General features: G+C 45.4%; 2 protein-coding genes across 9 annotated transcripts in view; one reads left to right on the forward strand and one right to left on the reverse strand.

Moving 5' to 3' along the window:
• ARHGAP17 (Rho GTPase activating protein 17) overlaps positions 1 to 2,066 on the reverse strand; it is a 69,344-nt gene extending 67,278 nt beyond the window's left edge. For 6 of the 7 annotated variants that reach the window (XR_008446578.1, XR_008446577.1, XM_054043167.1 and 3 more), the window contains exon 1: positions 1,870 to 2,066. Coding sequence is in view for 5 of the 7 variants with exons in the window: in XM_054043167.1 (XP_053899142.1) it covers positions 1,870 to 1,922 (53 nt within the window). In the remaining 2 variants the exon portion in view is untranslated. The remainder of the gene's footprint in view (positions 1 to 1,869) is intronic. The other variant, XM_054043172.1, reaches the window with a different exon arrangement.
• Positions 2,067 to 4,586: 2,520 nt separating this feature from the next.
• The window catches only part of LCMT1 (leucine carboxyl methyltransferase 1), a 31,621-nt gene continuing 16,457 nt past the window's right edge, over positions 4,587 to 19,750 (forward strand). The window contains exons 1-5 of one of the 2 annotated variants that reach the window (XM_054041798.1): positions 4,587 to 4,771; positions 14,469 to 14,560; positions 15,123 to 15,244; positions 16,756 to 16,832; positions 18,320 to 18,381. In XM_054041798.1, the coding sequence (XP_053897773.1) occupies positions 4,674 to 4,771; positions 14,469 to 14,560; positions 15,123 to 15,244; positions 16,756 to 16,832; positions 18,320 to 18,381 (451 nt within the window). In that variant the 5' untranslated portion in view covers positions 4,587 to 4,673. The remainder of the gene's footprint in view (positions 4,772 to 14,468; positions 14,561 to 15,122; positions 15,245 to 16,755; positions 16,833 to 18,319; positions 18,382 to 19,750) is intronic. The other variant, XM_054041799.1, reaches the window with a different exon arrangement.

A 19,750-nucleotide genomic window follows, 5' to 3' on the forward strand; every position in this document is an offset into this window, starting at 1 on the left:
CTTCTCTGCCAATTAAGACTAAAAGAAGAACAGGAGTACTTGTGGCACCCTAGAGACTAACAGATTTATTAGAGCATAAGCTTTCGTGGACTACAGCCCACTTCTTCGGATGCATATTTGGGCTGTAGTCCACGAAAGCTTATGCTCTAATAAATCTGTTAGTCTCTAAGGTGCCACAAGTACTCCTGCTCTTCTTTTTGCGGATACAGACTAACACGGCTGCTACTCTGATTAACCAATTAAGACTGACCCTTATTTGTGCAGTCTGAGCTTCCTTGAAAAATATCAAATAGAATGAAGAAGAGAGTAAGCATAAACAAAATTTACCAAAAAATTAAGGAAGTGAAAGAATTAAACAAAATATGAAAAGGAAGTGTAGAATGCAAATAGTTTTGTAGGAACTTTGTGTAGCTCAACTTATAAATCAAAGAACTGTACTGCCACATGTACAGCCAATCCAGGTGGTAAAAAAAAATTCCTTACATTTCTTTTTTTGCATCAGTATAATATACCTCCAATAGGTTAAAGTTTTTGCTTTCTGTGTTTATACATGTCAAATTATACTACTGAAACAATATACTGATTGGCCAAAATATACCTGAGAAGCAACATTTTACACGAGCTAGCTTTAAACTCCTAGCACTGCTGAGATGGCAACATTTAATCACATCTAGGAAACATAGGACCCAGTGCACATTTTTTCTACTTTCTGTTTTATATTTATGTTAGTCAATCTCATAAATCACTGAATTGATAACATATGTGAAAAAGAGCATAAAGTCCTAGACGTTATGATAAAGAGTAGCATAAAAAATAGAATTTCCACACCCCCAATTTCATGAAGCAGCATTTCCAAAGTCACTTTCAGTATCAATAAAGGAGGATAACAGCATATTCCTGTGGAACAACAGGAGAACAAGTTCTCGTGGTGTCCAGAAGAAATTAAGTTTCTTCAGTTACTAAAGTAGTGCAACAGCCACAAAATAAGTTTCTGTACTAGAACTGCTGGAAACAGTGAGGTCATAGTGTATTCAAGATGCTGAGAATATCTGTTTGGCCTTGTTCATCAGTGGACCTGTCCCCTCCCATACATTTTACCAGACCAAATTCTGAGCTCTGTGTGTATATATATATATATATATATATATATATATATATATATATATATATATATATGTTCCATTCTATGCAGCCAAAGAAGTGGGTTGTAGCCCATGAAAGCTTATGCTAAAATAAATGTGTTAGTCTCTCAGGTGCCACAAGGACTCCGTTTGTTTTGTTTTTTTTTAAGATACAGACTAACAGGGCTGTGACTCTGAAACCTACTAAGGACAGTGTGCCCCAGGCTGTACTGAGACACAGTCACCTCAGGACGGCTTCTCCAAACCAAGTCCACCTCACAAAACGCCCTAGAGACGAAGTGTCACTGGGTCAGCCATGCAGAGCCCCCCCGGGCAGAGAGCTGGCAAGGGGCTGGCAAGCACCAGTGCTCGGAAAGACGGGGGGAGTGGATGGACCCGGGAGCAGCAGAGCGGGTAACGCGGTGTAACTGAATTAAGCAACTTATTTTGGCCAGGCCCGTGGCCCCTGACAACCCCGCCTCCTCCGGCGCCGCGGGCGAGTCACTGCCGCAGCGGGGCGAGCGAGTGCCCCGGGCGATGGGCCGGGCAGCTCAAAGGATGACGGACCCCCCCAGACCCCCCTCAGAGGGGAGGGGGCGGGGCCAGACCCCTCCACACGGGGCGCCAGCCGCCCGGGCTCTCGGAGGGGAGGGGAGGGGAGGGGAGCGGAGCGAGCGCCGCCGGAGGTTCCCGGGGCTCCGGGACAGGCTCCCGCCCCGGGCAGGGTGAGGGGCTGCCGGGCTCTTACCGGCCCACGGTCTGGTTGGCCAGCAGCCGCATGCGGTTGAACTGCTTCTTCATGGCGGCGGCTCCTGCCTCTGCGCCTCCCGGGAAACGCTGCGGCCAGACCCGGCCTCGTCCCTGCTTCCCGCGGCAGCTCGAACCCCGAGCGCCGCTCTCCCACCGCACACCCAGCCGGCCGTCCCCACCGGAAGCCAGCGCCACTTCCGGCTCCGCCTTCCCCGAGAGGGGCGAGTCACGTGGGTGCCCGCGTCATGTGACCCAGCCGCCTGCCTTGTGGACAACATCCGGGCCCTGAGGCAGGGAGGGGGCGAAAAGACCCGGATGGGGGCCACCTAGCGGGGCCGTTGCGCTGCGCGCTGAGGCCCGGATGTTGGCGTCACGCGGGGATCGGGGAGCCATTTTGTGCCCCTTGGACCTGAGGCCGCGGTGTCCTGCTCAGCAGCCGGGGCAGCCTGAGCCCTGCCTGGGGCAGCGCGCCGAGCCCTGCAGGCGGGGCCAGGTGCTGTGGCGTCCGGCCGGCCCTCCGCTCCTAAGGGGTCAGCCACGGAGCAGGGGGAGCCGCAGAGGAGTCGCTTACCCCAGCTGTGTGCCCCCTTCTTCTCCGGGTCGCCCTGGCTTCCCTCCTCTTTGGGCCTTGCGCCGCCCCTGCTTGGCTGGCTGTTTCCTTTCGGGCGCCCAGCCTACGCATCCCTGGGGATTTCACCAATGGGGGCCTGTTTTCTTAGCCCCCCCGACTCACTCCTCTTCCTGATAGCGTCATTCATAATAACAAGGGGGGTGGGATAGCTCAGTGGTTTGAGCATTGGCCTGCTAAACCCAGGGTTGTGAGTTCAATCCTTGAGGGGGCCACTTAGGGATCTGGGGCAAAAATCAGTACTTGGTCCTGCTAGTGAAGGCAGGGGGCTGGACTCAATGACCTTGCAAGGTCCCTTCCAGTTCTAGGAGATAGGATATCTCCATTAATTTTAAATTTTAAATTCATGTGCCAGGGGTATTTTTTGCGCCTTTTTGCGGCACTCAGCACCTCTCCATTTTCTTGTAGAGAGATGGAAAAATAATGGATGCCCCTTGTAACAAGGGACTGTTGGCAACCCTAAGTAGCTTTTAGCAGGGTGCAGTAATGCTATAGAACAGGCTTCTGCAGGAAGCAAATGAGACAGAATATAATGACTGTGGAGTGCAGTTTGGCCAGGACACTAGGGCCCAAGACTTGCCAGAAGTGCAATCTTTAATATCCACACGTGTTTACCAGCTTATTTTACACCCTAAAATTGCACCACTCTCTAACAGTACTTGCTCTAACCAAACAAATGCATTAGCTTTAGTACTGACCTAGAGAGAAGCCTACGTACTGAAACACCAACATCACTTCTTTCTGCGCGTTGGGTTTCTCTGGTGTGTTATCGTTCATTAAGAATCTATATTTTAAAAAATAGAAAAGTAAACAGCCTTATGCAGCAAAAGTAGAAATCTAGTAGAATATATTTGTGCTGTAGTATTTCCTCTGTGGCTCTCCAAAAGATTATAGGTATTCAACAGCTATTGATGAAATCCTGTGAAACAGGCAAATATCTCAATTTTACAGATCAGGACATAGAGCAAGACACAGATAGAGCTGAAAGCACAAACCATGATGACTGCTTGCTTTCCAAGCCATCCTGTCCTTTAGCCACAAAACCACTGTTCTCCTAGGTGACATTAATATTTTATTATTTGTGTTACAGTAGTATTTAGAGGCACCAGCTGAGACCAGGGCACCATTGTGCTCCTTACTGTAGTACGAGGGTTTACAATCTAACAACAAGAAACACAAAAGGTGTAAGTGGAAACAGAGTGGGAAGTGGCTTGCTCAAGTTACCCTGCAGGTCAGGAACAATACTGGAATAGACCAGGTCTCCTTATTCCCATTCCAGTGCCTTATTCACTGGACCACTTTGAAGCCCAAATACCAAGTGAATTGTGAACAGACAGGTAATTTTTTAAAATTTAGAGACTGTACTGTCCCCCAAGTAAATCCCATTGATGTGAAGTGTAGATAGATTCCCAGCACAAAGTCACTTGTAATCAATTGAAGTTACTTATATATAGTTTTAGGGGGGAGGGATAGCTCAGTGGTTTGAGCATTGGCCTGCTAAACCCCAGGTTGTGAGTTCAATCCTTGAGAGGGCCATTTAGGGATATGGGGCAAAAAATCTCTTGGATGATTTAATTGGGAATTGGTCCTGCTTTGAGCAGGGGGTTGGACTAGATGATCTCCTAAGGTCCCTTCCAACCCTGATATTCTTCTATGACAGTATAAGGAAACCATGTCCTAGGGAGGTAAAAAGGATTCTGCAACATAAAGCTTTAGTGGGATCAGTCTGTAATACTGACCAGCAGTGCTGATCACATAAAGTTTGCAGAAGTGTAAGCACTTAGAGAAAACTGATTTTTCCTCTCTTGTGGGCTGGCTTTTGGAGGATGAGGCCGGTCAGTCCTGCTATTAATTAAATACTATTATTTAACGTTTGTGAGCAGCTAGGACTACATCTCCCAGAAGCCCCTGCGGCGCGCTGACCTTTAATGGGCGGCGCTTGTTAGCTTTCCCACGTTCGTATTGGATCGAATTTGAGTTGGCAGTACCACTGACCAACGGCAGCTCCCTTCGTCATGCGGCTGCTAGCCACCGGCCAATGGGCGGCGGGAAGGCCCAATGGGCGGGGGCTAGCGTGTAGGGGCGGAAGTCTGCGCGGAGGTTTGCGAGCCCCTTCGCAGTTCCCAGCTCCATGCCCCTGTCTGGGCCTCCCCCCCCCCCGCTGACCCCCTCCCATGGCGACCGCCGTGCGGGACACCCTGTGCTTTGCCGGCTCCGAGGAGGCGGACGAGGCGGTGAGGGGCACCTGCGAGGACGCGTCCATCTGTAAACGGTACCGGGGCGGGGGGTGTCGCGGGGCCGGAGCCGGGGGGGGAGGGGCGCTGGGGGTGGGGGAAGGGCCCGGGGGCGGAGAAGCTGGCTGGGGAGACCCCTCCCCCCAGGCGTGGGGGAGCTAGCCGGGCAGGGGATGCAGCGAGGCGGCCCCGGCCTTGGGGGCACCTGACATCTGCCGGCCAGGGGCCGTGAGAGCTGCCAAAGGCCTTCAGTCCCTGCGCTGCATGGTCGGCAATGGGACGGGGGGCTACAGGAGACACTGTTGGAGCCTGCACTCACAGAAGATGTATGGCGTGAAGGTGCGGGTAACTTGGGGGCTTCGGAGCGCTTCAGCCCTTCTATATATATAAATGAGGCAAGAGAGTAGGTGGCAAAAGAAGAGAAGGAAAGGAAATTCACCAAGATCTATTTAGGAAAGAAAAGATGAAGAGGAGGAGTGAGTCCAGAAGGCTTAAGGCGTTTTTTGTTTTCGCTGGTTGGTTTTCCGAGTAAAAGGGATGTAGTAAATTACATTATAAACGTAAACAACAAAGAGTCTGGTGGCACCTTAAAGACTAACAGATTTATTTGGGCATAAGCTTTCGTGAGTAAAAACCTCACTTCTTCGGATGCATAGAGTGAAAGCTACAGATGCAGGCATTATATACAGACACATGGAGAGCAGGGAGTTACTTCACAAGTGGCGAACCAGTGTTGACAAGGCCAATTCAATCAGGGTGGATGTAGTCCACTCCCAATAATAGATGAGGAGGTGTCAATTCCAGGAGAGGAAAAGCTGCTTCTGTAGTGAGCCAGCCACTCCCAATCCCTATTCAAGCCCAGATTAATGGTGTTGAATTTGCAAATGAATTTTAGTTCTGCTGTTTCTCTTTGAAGTCTGTTTCTGAAGTTTTTTTGTTCAATGACAGTGACTTTTAAATCTGTGATAGAATGACCAGGGAGATTGAAGTGTTCACTTACTGGCTTGTGTATGTTACCATTCCTGATGTCCGATTTGTGTCCATTTATTCTTTTGCGGAGGGACTGTCCGGTTTGGCCAATGTACATGGCAGAGGGGCATTGCTGGCACATGATGGCATATATGACATTAGTGGATGTGCAGGTGAATGAGCCCCTGATGGTGTGGCTGATGTGGTTGGGTCCTCTGATGCTGTTGCCAGAGTAGATATGGGGACAGAGTAGGCAACGAGGTTTGCTACAGGGATAGGTTCCTGGGTTGGTGTTTCTGTGGTGTGGTGTGTAGTTGCTGGTGAGTATTTGCTTCAGGTTGGGGGGTTGTCTGTAAGCAAGGACTGGCCTGCCTCCCAAGGTCTGTGAGAGTGAGGGATCATTTTCCAGGATAGGTTGTAGGTCGTGGATAATGTGCTGGAGAGGTTTTAGCTGGGGGCTGTATGTGATGGCCAGTGGTGTTCTGTTATTGTCCTTGTTGGGCCTGTCCTGTAGTAGGTGATTTCTGGGTACCCGTCTTGCTCTGTCAATCTGTTTCCTCACTTCCCCAGGTGGGTATTGTAGTTTTACGAATGCTTGATAAAGATCTTGTAGGTGTTTGTCTCTGTCTGAGGGGTTGGAGCAAATTCGGTTGTATCTTAGGGCTTGGCTGTAGACAATGGATCGTATGATGTGTCTTGGATGGAAGCTGGAGGCATGTAGGTACGTATAGCGGTCAGTAGGTTTCCGGTATAGGGTGGTGTTTATGTGACCATCACTTATTTGTACTGTAGTGTCCAGGAAGTGGATCTCTTGTGTGGACTGGTCCAGGCTGAGGTTGATGGTGGGGTGGAAATTGTTGAAGTCCAGGTGGAATTCTTCAAGGGCCTCCTTTCCGTGGGTCCATATGATGAAGATGTCATCAATGTAGCGCAAGTAGAGGAGGGGCACTAGGGGACGAGAGCTGAGGAAGCGTTGTTCTAAGTCAGCCATAAAAATGTTGGCATACTGTGGGGCCATGCGGGTACCCATAGCAGTGCCACTGACTTGAAGGTATAAGTTGTCCCCAAATCTGAAGTGGTTGTGGGTGAGGACAAAGTCACAAAGCTCAGCCACCAGGCTTGCTGTGGCCTCATCAGGGATACTGTTCCTGACAGCTTGTAGTCCATCCTCATGTGGAATATTGGTATAAAGTGCTTCTACATCCATGGTGGCCAGGATGGTGTTTTCAGGAAGAACGTCAATGCACTGTAGTTTCCTCAGGAAGTCGGTGGTGTCTCGAAGATAGCTGGGAGTGCTGGTAGCATAGGGTCTGAGGAGAGTGTCCAAATAGCCAGATAATCCTGCTGTCAGAGTACCAATGCCTGAGATGATGGGGCGTCCAGGGTTTCCGGGTTTATGGATCTTGGGTAGTAGATAGAATACCCCTGGTCGGGGTTCTGGGGGTGTGTCCATGTAGATTTGTTCCCGTACTGTAGCTGGGAGTTTCTTGAGCAGATGGTGTAGTTTCTTTTGGTATTCCTCAGTAGGATCAGAGGATAGTGGCCTGTAGAATGTGGTCTTGGAGAGTTGCCTGGCAGCCTCCTGTTCATAATCTGACCTGTTCATTATGACTACAGCACCTCCTTTGTCAGCCCCTTTGATGATAATGTCAGAGTTGTTTCTGAGGCTGTGGATGGCATTGCGTTCTATACGGCTGAGGTTATGGGACAAGTGATGTTGTTTGTCCACAATTTCAGCCTGTGCACGTCTGCGGAAACACTCTATGTAGAGGTCCAGTCTGTCATTTCGACCATCAGGAGGAGTCCACGCAGAGTTCCTCTTCTTGTAGTGTTGGTAGGAAGGTTCCTGTGGGTCAGTGCACTGTTCAGTGGTGCGTTGAAAATATTCCTTGAGTCGGAGACGACGAAAGTAGGCTTCCAAATCACCGCAGAACTGTATCATGTTCGTGGGGATGGTGGGACAGAAAGAGAGTCCCCGAGATAGGACAGACTCTTCTGCTGGGCTAAGTGTGTGGTTGGAAAGATTGACAATGTTGTTAGATGAGTTGAGGGTACCATTGTTATAGCCCCCAGTGGCAGGTATTAGTTTAGATAGCTTACAGTCCTTTTTCCTCTGTAGAGAAGTGAAATGTGCATTGTAAATGGCTTGTCTCATTTTTGTAAAGTCCAGCCACGTTGAAGTTTGTGTAGAAGGCTGGTATTGTATGAGAGTCTCCAGTTCTGAGAGCTCATTCTTGATCTTCTCCTGTCTGCTGTACAGGATGCTGATCAGGTGGTTCCTCAGTTTCTTTGAGAGTGTGTGGCACAGTCTCTCACCATACTCAGTGTAGTATGTTGATTGCAATGGATTTTTTACCTTCAGTCCTTTTGGTATGATGTCCATCTGTTTGCATTTGGAGAGGAAGATGATGTCTGTCTGTATCTGTGCAAGTTTTTTGTTGAGGTTGATGGATTTCCACTCCATACGGCTAAATTTAGTGCCTTGCATGTTGTCAAGTATCAGGGGGTAGCCGTGTTAGTCTGTATCTACAAAAGAGTGTTTCCGCAGACGTGCACAGGCTGAAATTGTGGACAAACAACATCACTTGTCCCATAACCTCAGCCGTATAGAACGCAATGCCATCCACAGCCTCAGAAACAACTCTGACATTATCATCAAAGGGGCTGACAAAGGAGGTGCTGTAGTCATAATGAACAGGTCAGATTATGAACAGGAGGCTGCCAGGCAACTCTCCAAGACCACATTCTACAGGCCACTATCCTCTGATCCTACTGAGGAATACCAAAAGAAACTACACCATCTGCTCAAGAAACTCCCAGCTACAGTACGGGAACAAATCTACATGGACACACCCCCAGAACCCCGACCAGGGGTATTCTATCTACTACCCAAGATCCATAAACCCGGAAACCCTGGACGCCCCATCATCTCAGGCATTGGTACTCTGACAGCAGGATTATCTGGCTATTTGGACACTCTCCTCAGACCCTATGCTACCAGCACTCCCAGCTATCTTCGAGACACCACCGACTTCCTGAGGAAACTACAGTGCATTGACGTTCTTCCTGAAAACACCATCCTGGCCACCATGGATGTAGAAGCACTTTATACCAATATTCCACATGAGGATGGACTACAAGCTGTCAGGAACAGTATCCCTGATGAGGCCACAGCAAGCCTGGTGGCTGAGCTTTGTGACTTTGTCCTCACCCACAACCACTTCAGATTTGGGGACAACTTATACCTTCAAGTCAGTGGCACTGCTATGGGTACCCGCATGGCCCCACAGTATGCCAACATTTTTATGGCTGACTTAGAACAACGCTTCCTCAGCTCTCGTCCCCTAGTGCCCCTCCTCTACTTGCGCTACATTGATGACATCTTCATCATATGGACCCACGGAAAGGAGGCCCTTGAAGAATTCCACCTGGACTTCAACAATTTCCACCCCACCATCAACCTCAGCCTGGACCAGTCCACACAAGAGATCCACTTCCTGGACACTACAGTACAAATAAGTGATGGTCACATAAACACCACCCTATACCGGAAACCTACTGACCGCTATACGTACCTACATGCCTCCAGCTTCCATCCAAGACACATCATACGATCCATTGTCTACAGCCAAGCCCTAAGATACAACCGAATTTGCTCCAACCCCTCAGACAGAGACAAACACCTACAAGATCTTTATCAAGCATTCGTAAAACTACAATACCCACCTGGGGAAGTGAGGAAACAGATTGACAGAGCAAGACGGGTACCCAGAAATCACCTACTACAGGACAGGCCCAACAAGGACAATAACAGAACACCACTGGCCATCACATACAGCCCCCAGCTAAAACCTCTCCAGCACATTATCCACGACCTACAACCTATCCTGGAAAATGATCCCTCACTCTCACAGACCTTGGGAGGCAGGCCAGTCCTTGCTTACAGACAACCCCCCAACCTGAAGCAAATACTCACCAGCAACTACACACCACACCACAGAAACACCAACCCAGGAACCTATCCCTGTAGCAAACCTCGTTGCCTACTCTGTCCCCATATCTACTCTGGCAACAGCATCAGAGGACCCAACCACATCAGCCACACCATCAGGGGCTCATTCACCTGCACATCCACTAATGTCATATATGCCATCATGTGCCAGCAATGCCCCTCTGCCATGTACATTGGCCAAACCGGACAGTCCCTCCGCAAAAGAATAAATGGACACAAATCGGACATCAGGAATGGTAACATACACAAGCCAGTAAGTGAACACTTCAATCTCCCTGGTCATTCTATCACAGATTTAAAAGTCACTGTCATTGAACAAAAAAACTTCAGAAACAGACTTCAAAGAGAAACAGCAGAACTAAAATTCATTTGCAAATTCAACACCATTAATCTGGGCTTGAATAGGGATTGGGAGTGGCTGGCTCACTACAGAAGCAGCTTTTCCTCTCCTGGAATTGACACCTCCTCATCTATTATTGGGAGTGGACTACATCCACCCTGATTGAATTGGCCTTGTCAACACTGGTTCGCCACTTGTGAAGTAACTCCCTGCTCTCCATGTGTCTGTATATAATGCCTGCATCTGTAGCTTTCACTCTATGCATCCGAAGAAGTGAGGTTTTTACTCACGAAAGCTTATGCCCAAATAAATCTGTTAGTCTTTAAGGTGCCACCAGACTCTTTGTTGTTTTTGTAGATACAGACTAACACGGCTACCCCCTGATACTTGACAACATGCAAGGCACTAAATTTAGCCGTATGGAGTGGAAATCCATCAACCTCAACAAAAAACTTGCACAGATACAGACAGACATCATCTTCCTCTCCAAATGCAAACAGATGGACATCATACCAAAAGGACTGAAGGTAAAAAATCCATTGCGATCAACATACTACACTGAGTATGGTGAGAGACTGTGCCACACACTCTCAAAGAAACTGAGGAACCACCTGATCAGCATCCTGTACAGCAGACAGGAGAAGATCAAGAATGAGCTCTCAGAACTGGAGACTCTCATACAATACCAGCCTTCTACACAAACTTCAACGTGGCTGGACTTTACAAAAATGAGACAAGCCATTTACAATGCACATTTCACTTCTCTACAGAGGAAAAAGGACTGTAAGCTATCTAAACTAATACCTGCCACTGGGGGCTATAACAATGGTACCCTCAACTCATCTAACAACATTGTCAATCTTTCCAACCACACACTTAGCCCAGCAGAAGAGTCTGTCCTATCTCGGGGACTCTCTTTCTGTCCCACCATCCCCACGAACATGATACAGTTCTGCGGTGATTTGGAAGCCTACTTTCGTCGTCTCCGACTCAAGGAATATTTTCAACGCACCACTGAACAGTGCACTGACCCACAGGAACCTTCCTACCAACACTACAAGAAGAGGAACTCTGCGTGGACTCCTCCTGATGGTCGAAATGACAGACTGGACCTCTACATAGAGTGTTTCCGCAGACGTGCACAGGCTGAAATTGTGGACAAACAACATCACTTGTCCCATAACCTCAGCCGTATAGAACGCAATGCCATCCACAGCCTCAGAAACAACTCTGACATTATCATCAAAGGGGCTGACAAAGGAGGTGCTGTAGTCATAATGAACAGGTCAGATTATGAACAGGAGGCTGCCAGGCAACTCTCCAAGACCACATTCTACAGGCCACTATCCTCTGATCCTACTGAGGAATACCAAAAGAAACTACACCATCTGCTCAAGAAACTCCCAGCTACAGTACGGGAACAAATCTACATGGACACACCCCCAGAACCCCGACCAGGGGTATTCTATCTACTACCCAAGATCCATAAACCCGGAAACCCTGGACGCCCCATCATCTCAGGCATTGGTACTCTGACAGCAGGATTATCTGGCTATTTGGACACTCTCCTCAGACCCTATGCTACCAGCACTCCCAGCTATCTTCGAGACACCACCGACTTCCTGAGGAAACTACAGTGCATTGACGTTCTTCCTGAAAACACCATCCTGGCCACCATGGATGTAGAAGCACTTTATACCAATATTCCACATGAGGATGGACTACAAGCTGTCAGGAACAGTATCCCTGATGAGGCCACAGCAAGCCTGGTGGCTGAGCTTTGTGACTTTGTCCTCACCCACAACCACTTCAGATTTGGGGACAACTTATACCTTCAAGTCAGTGGCACTGCTATGGGTACCCGCATGGCCCCACAGTATGCCAACATTTTTATGGCTGACTTAGAACAACGCTTCCTCAGCTCTCGTCCCCTAGTGCCCCTCCTCTACTTGCGCTACATTGATGACATCTTCATCATATGGACCCACGGAAAGGAGGCCCTTGAAGAATTCCACCTGGACTTCAACAATTTCCACCCCACCATCAACCTCAGCCTGGACCAGTCCACACAAGAGATCCACTTCCTGGACACTACAGTACAAATAAGTGATGGTCACATAAACACCACCCTATACCGGAAACCTACTGACCGCTATACGTACCTACATGCCTCCAGCTTCCATCCAAGACACATCATACGATCCATTGTCTACAGCCAAGCCCTAAGATACAACCGAATTTGCTCCAACCCCTCAGACAGAGACAAACACCTACAAGATCTTTATCAAGCATTCGTAAAACTACAATACCCACCTGGGGAAGTGAGGAAACAGATTGACAGAGCAAGACGGGTACCCAGAAATCACCTACTACAGGACAGGCCCAACAAGGACAATAACAGAACACCACTGGCCATCACATACAGCCCCCAGCTAAAACCTCTCCAGCACATTATCCACGACCTACAACCTATCCTGGAAAATGATCCCTCACTCTCACAGACCTTGGGAGGCAGGCCAGTCCTTGCTTACAGACAACCCCCCAACCTGAAGCAAATACTCACCAGCAACTACACACCACACCACAGAAACACCAACCCAGGAACCTATCCCTGTAGCAAACCTCGTTGCCTACTCTGTCCCCATATCTACTCTGGCAACAGCATCAGAGGACCCAACCACATCAGCCACACCATCAGGGGCTCATTCACCTGCACATCCACTAATGTCATATATGCCATCATGTGCCAGCAATGCCCCTCTGCCATGTACATTGGCCAAACCGGACAGTCCCTCCGCAAAAGAATAAATGGACACAAATCGGACATCAGGAATGGTAACATACACAAGCCAGTAAGTGAACACTTCAATCTCCCTGGTCATTCTATCACAGATTTAAAAGTCACTGTCATTGAACAAAAAAACTTCAGAAACAGACTTCAAAGAGAAACAGCAGAACTAAAATTCATTTGCAAATTCAACACCATTAATCTGGGCTTGAATAGGGATTGGGAGTGGCTGGCTCACTACAGAAGCAGCTTTTCCTCTCCTGGAATTGACACCTCCTCATCTATTATTGGGAGTGGACTACATCCACCCTGATTGAATTGGCCTTGTCAACACTGGTTCGCCACTTGTGAAGTAACTCCCTGCTCTCCATGTGTCTGTATATAATGCCTGCATCTGTAGCTTTCACTCTATGCATCCGAAGAAGTGAGGTTTTTACTCACGAAAGCTTATGCCCAAATAAATCTGTTAGTCTTTAAGGTGCCACCAGACTCTTTGTTGTTTTTGTAGATACAGACTAACACGGCTACCCCCTGATATTATAAACGTAATTTCAACCTCTTTTCATTTGTGGACCCCTACAAAACTTCTTCCCCTGAAGGTGCGTACCCCTTTGGAAATCGTAGACATAGTCTGCAGACCCTTCACAGGTTGAAAACCACTGTTCTAAACAATTACATAGAAAGTTGATTGACAGGACTTACAGTTAAATACAGCACCCTGGATGGAGGGTCCAGGCAGGGTGGCACACTGATTTTTAATTTTACTTAGTACACTTATTCCCTTGATACGTTTTGGACAGACATTTAAGAGCAGGGCTTGAAAAAACATCCTGACTTTGTAGAGATTATATATAAAGCCATATGGTGAAGAGAATGTGCGTCATACTTGCAATGGAAGTCTGACACAGTTTAGTAATGTTTGGTGTCTCTGGACAGTCTTTTCAAGTGACTTATAAATCTTTTACTGTAGTCTAATGTTTCAGTACCTCTAGTTTTGCCCTCATTGATGTCATTATGGTCAGTGTTGTGGAGACAACATGCTGATGATTAGTTCTGAGAGTTAATTGTGAAGAGATTCGGGGGCGGTATTATTGTTGTTAGTGTTAAGGTAGCACTTGGAGGCTCCAGTTTGGTATAAGTGCATACAAGCCACATACCCATTAGAGATTAGGTTGGTGTGTGGAATTATAATCCATGTGATGTGCAGCCCTTGGAATTTAACACAGACAATGTAGCTGAGCTGTCTCTTGGGCCTCATGGAAGAAATCTTTGGACTGAAGTTCTTCAAATTATTTTGCAGGTTGTACCTGAACTTTGCTTTTCCTCTCTGTGAAGTTCTTCAAATGCATGGGGAGAAATACATTTAAAATGTTACAATAGTAACAGCTGTCTTTTTCTAGTTAGAATTACTTTATGTAATCTGTATGTGTTTGAATGGTCTCGGGTGTTCAGTGGCATTTTAAGTCTCTCACCCAAGCATATCTCTTTGGAAGACAGTCCCAGGACAGCTTTTTAGCTTGTCTGTCTCGGTAAAGTCTTCATCAGTAAATCCTGATGGCTCTATTTGCTAATCCTCCTCTTCTTTTTTTTTTTTTTTTTTCCTCCCCCACCCCATGCCCTTGTCAGATTTGCTGTAAGTATCGGCTACTGGAAGGATCCTTACATCCAATATTTTGTGAGACAGGCAAAAGAAAGGAAAGCACCTGAAATTAATAGAGGCAAGTTAGCATGTGAACTTAAACAAAGACATGCGAAGATACTCTGAACATGTGGAGTTTTTGAACAACAAAAGATAGAGCTTCCATATACTGGATATCCTAGAATGTATGTGGGAATCATGTAATAGGTACATCTCCCCAGTGTAGTGATTGCACACTGGACCCTCGCTCTTGGAACGTTACTTTCTAATATTCTGTCACATTCAGTCTTTAGTATTGTAAACCGTGTGTTCATGCGTGTCCCACTTAACATCTAGTGTACTACATAAAGCAACCAAAGACCAGGGATGTGACCCATGACCTCAAAGCACAGGGCAGTAATACTCTCCACATGAGAATAATAAAAGCAGCTATATAGTTTGTACAGCTCCCAGAATTAATCTGCAAAGATGACTCGGTTTGAACTCTTTTTAAACTGAAATTTCCAGTTCCTCAGGTGTGGAGCTCTGTTAGTAATCTTAATTAAAAAAAAAAACCCCAAAACATAGAATATACATATCCCATAGGGGAGCATCTAATGGTTATAGTTGTCTGGGTTTTTTTAACGCATTTTCTTCTGCAGGATACTACGCTCGTGTCCATGGAGTCAGTCAGCTACTTAAGGCTTTTTTAAAGGAGACAGAATGCAACTGTCAAATCATAAATCTTGGTGCCGGTTTGGATACCATGTTCTGGAGATTAAAGGTGATGATCACTCAGAATCATGACATGAGCAAAAGGAAGGGTTTGTACATATCTGAAACTCTCCTATTTTCTCATAAGAAACAAACAAATTATTGACCAGTCAATCCAGTGTCATGTAGGAGTGCTTGGCACAAAGGTGACCTCTAGTGGCTGTTTGGAAACATCCTAGTTCTCTATTCCTTATAGCTATAGTGTCATCTCTAAAACTTCCATCCTTGCTCGTATTTAAGGGTCTAAATCCAGAATCAAGAGAGAGCAAGTGCAACATGATACTTGGCACCATCTCTGGGTGTCCTAAATACTACTATGAATTATTCTTTGAAAGATTCTAAATGACAAATTTTATGGTAAGTTTCTATATAAAAGCAAACTCTAGTCCTTCCTCGTTTTTATAAGAGGTAAGGGTGTTTAGCCTTTTGCAGGATCAGGTCCTATCAATGTAAATGGATTGCTGGAAGACAGCCTGAAAAAACTAAGTTTATTTAGCAGGACCGTAAACCATTGTGTTATAGTCATCCAGATAAATTGGATTTAAAAAAAAAAAATTAAGCACTGAGGCCTTTACCCTGCCTGCACTCATGCTAAAACCATGTTGAAATACTGTTACCAAGGTTTAACAAAACTAAGAGTGGTGCCTTTAATTATATCCTTGTGCACCCCCTTCTGTTCCTCGCGACCAGCAGGTGTAATATAGAAAAAGAGACCTAGTTAAGAATAATTGTCCATGTTCTCCTTGGTAGTTAACACAACTCTTCGTTAATATAGCGTTCAGAAGGTTGCAAGATTGACAGCCCTGGAGCTAGCAATATGTATCTATCCCCAGAAGAACAACCGTATAGGGAGTGGGACAGGGCAAGCTTTCCCATGCTGTCCTGGTTTTGTGCCTAAACTTGGGTCTGGTGGGACTCCCCACTTCGTGCTGTTGGGAGTATTGAGCTCTGATTCTCTTTGAGATTGCCAGCATGAGTGCAAGTTGTGGACTGCACACACAACTGTCCTCTAGAACGTGGACTAAAACTAACCCTTTAGATGGATTTTTTGAGAGATGCAGCAGTTTGGCCACATAGCAGGTGCATATTTGTGAGCAGTTGACTAATACATCCCTGTGCAATGTTCCTCTTTCCTTCCTTGGAGGCATACACTGAGTAAACGCCATAGGTGAAGTTTTCTGTTGCTGCAACCGGCTGTTGTATACTATGTCGTGACAGTATATTGCAATTCAGTTTCCAGTATGTTGGTTGCCAAACCATACTGTGTGTCCAGATTACTTGAATATCTTAAACGTTTGTTTTTTTACTATTGGGTGGTATATTGTTTCTTAATTTTTAGTTCATTTATTTAAAACAAAAAAGAAAAAAAAAAACCCAAAGCATTAAAGTATGAAGAACTGGAAATTCTACTATAACATGAAACAAAACTGTTCAGGGGAAAACTAAACCAAGTCCCCCATTCTCTCTGTGTGAAGCGTGAATATCCCCGAAGGTTGGACTCTTGCTCTGATTTTTTTTCAGGATGAAAATCTTCTCCCTAAAAAATATTTTGAAGTGGATTTTCCAATGATAGTAGCAAGAAAAATATATAACATCAAGTAAGTGTGTGTGTTGCTTCATGTTTAGCTATACAGAGCTGAACGTTATTTTCTTCTTCTAAAAAAATAATAATAATAATAATAAAGAGCAGAACCTCACTAATCCCAAACCACATATACTAACTGCCATATGTATTTGCTTCTCAGCAAAACTTTAATATAGTAAGTAGAAAGGATTGAAATCTATATGAAGGGGCCGTCATTAGCAAAGAGTTGAAGACACTATCGGCTTAAAAACTACACATCTCTCTGAACATTTTTGGCTCACAATAGTTACAAGTAACACCTGGAAGAGATTGGAGAAAAAAAATTTCTATTTTTTTCAGTTTACTTTTTGTAGTTAGTTAACGTTTCACGTATAGTCAGTGTCACTGTCTCCTTGTTAAAGAACCACATGAACAACAGAGCAGGGACAGGAAAATGTGACTACAAGGTATTTTTCTATTTTTAAATCCTACAGAAATTAATAGGAAGATTCATGGCTGGTATGATGCCTGAAACAAATTGAAATTCACTCTTTGTTAAACTGATTAGATTTCCAGTTGTGTGCCTTTTAAAATAAATAAATAAAAATGATAAAAAATATAACTGAAAAATGTAAAATAGTCCTCTATCCCCACCTCTCTATGTATGTAGTCTATTTAAACTGTACGTTATCTAAGATCAGGTTCTGTCTCATTATTAAGACGTGGTTTTCAAAATGGGGTACATGAGAAAAATCCTATAACAGTGGGCAATGCATTTTATTTAGTAAGACTTAGGTATATTATGACAATATGATTAGATTTCCATCTCAGATGGGGGTATGTGGTAGACTACATTATTTGGAAAGTGGTATGCAGCCTAAAAAGTTTGAAAACAACTGTTGTAAAGGATAGCACAGTTTGGGTGTCCTAAAAATAAGAGGTACTGTAGTGAGATCTTGTACTATCAAGACTTAGTTATATATACAGATTATATTTTAGGTTACCCAGTCACTATTACAAACTAATGAGGGTTCTATGGTATACAGAAACTTCTGGAGCAAAGCAGGCTTTACTTCTGACTGCAGAACAGAAGAGGGTTGTCTCTAGGGATGCTGAGCGCTGCATTTTTTCCCCCCTAAAATCTTAGAAGGAGATGGAAAATCCTCCGACTTCTATGCTGAGGCCGGCTACCATGGGAGAGTGATTTTGATGTAGAAAGAGCAACTATGATTAGTAAATTGAAGTTCATAGGGAATTTAGAGAGTATACGTGACATGAAAGACTTGTTCCAAAGCTTAAGAGTGCCCAGAGCTCAGTACATTCCTTTTCTTAGTGGAGCTCGTAGTTTCTTGTTCACCTTTTAATTATAGAACCAATCTTTAGTAAATACGTCTAATGGTAAGTTTAACTGTAGATGTGTCTGTTACCACTAGAGGGCAGAGATGCTTTAGTGTAATGAAAAACGACATCATGTAAACCAGTTAACTGCTTACTGACACTTTTTCCCCCCCTCTCCCACAGATCAAAACCTCCCCTGTCAAAACCAATTATGGAATCCCATTCTGGGGAGTCTTTTCTAATAGGTGAGTCATTTTAAGTAAATCAGTAATGCACTGTCTTTTTTAATCTCTTCACTTCAGTATGTGGGCAGGGTTTTAATGTTTTAAGCATTGTGTGAAGGGAGGGGTGAGAGAAGGGAGGCTATTCATGTTAAAAAGTCTTCTCTCCAATGGGCCTTGGCATTCTCTCACAGTATTTTTTTTCTTTACGTTGTAATTATTTACTGATTATGCTTTCTTCTGATTCTTGGGAAGGGAAGACTACAGGTCTGTCTCATCTTATCCTGGGGTTACTGTGTATAGTCAGAATTACATTGAGTGTAATGGCGGGCGGAATCGCCCGCACTACAGGTACAGTATTTAAATTGTTATTTTTCTCTCTTTTTTTTTTTTTTTTTTGCCGACTGCGTAAAGCTGAATTCGCGCATGTTAATTGCCCGTAAGATGCGACAGACCTGTATAAAGAATCACGCGTACAGTAGCTTGTATAAAAAAATCTTCCCGGTATTATCCCTGCATCTCTTCTTTTGTCTCCTTAATTACACAAGTCCTTTATCTGTATCTACCATCTGAACTGTACAATGAAGTCACTCTGCATAGTCCATTGTCGGATGGTAGGGCCCGTCAATGTGTTTTTTGCAGCTTACATGCAAAGCCTGACTTTGGAAGTTCCATTTCAAAGGGTCTACTTCCCACCCCCACCAAAAAAAACTCCCTTCTGTAGCTAGTAGCACCAGTGCCAAAACAACTGTTTGCACAGTGGTATAGATAATTTGCTTTTAAATGATGGGCTGTATTACCTGTCTATCGAAAAAGCATACTCTGACTTGGCTGTCTCATTAGTGAGTCCTTGCATAGCAGTAGGTTGCACAGTCCAAAACTCTGTCCTTTGCTTTTGGATCACCAGGGCTCTGGGTGAGCAGTACTCAGGCCTTGGGTGGGAGAATGTTGCACTGTAATGACAGCTGTGGACTTGTCCCAAAGCTAGTTAATCTGCTTCAGTAGAAAGGGGTCCATGGAAGCCTCACTGAAGGGGGCTGTCCTGCACACAGCGCTACCAGATGATGTGCTTTGTGATGAAAATAGTCCTGTTGACTTGGTTAATAAGACCTATTCTCAGTAAGTGTGTGCAATACTCAAAAGGAGAGCGTGTACTAATAGTAGCAAGGTCTACTGCCAGCTCCAAAAGCAGATATAAGGTGGGCTGTATCCCAGAGATCCCTGGAGCTTTAAATCAAGAGGATGTTGATAAATTAGAGCGGGTTCAGAGACGAGCCAGGAGAATAATTAAAAGATTTGGAAAACCTACCTTACAGTGATGAGCTCCTTAAGTCTAAATGGTTTATCTTAACAAAGAGAAGGTTAAGGGATATTTGATGCTTACAGACTGATT

This window comes from Malaclemys terrapin, chromosome 10 (genome assembly GCF_027887155.1).
Source record: "Malaclemys terrapin pileata isolate rMalTer1 chromosome 10, rMalTer1.hap1, whole genome shotgun sequence".
NCBI lineage: Eukaryota > Metazoa > Chordata > Testudines > Emydidae > Malaclemys > Malaclemys terrapin.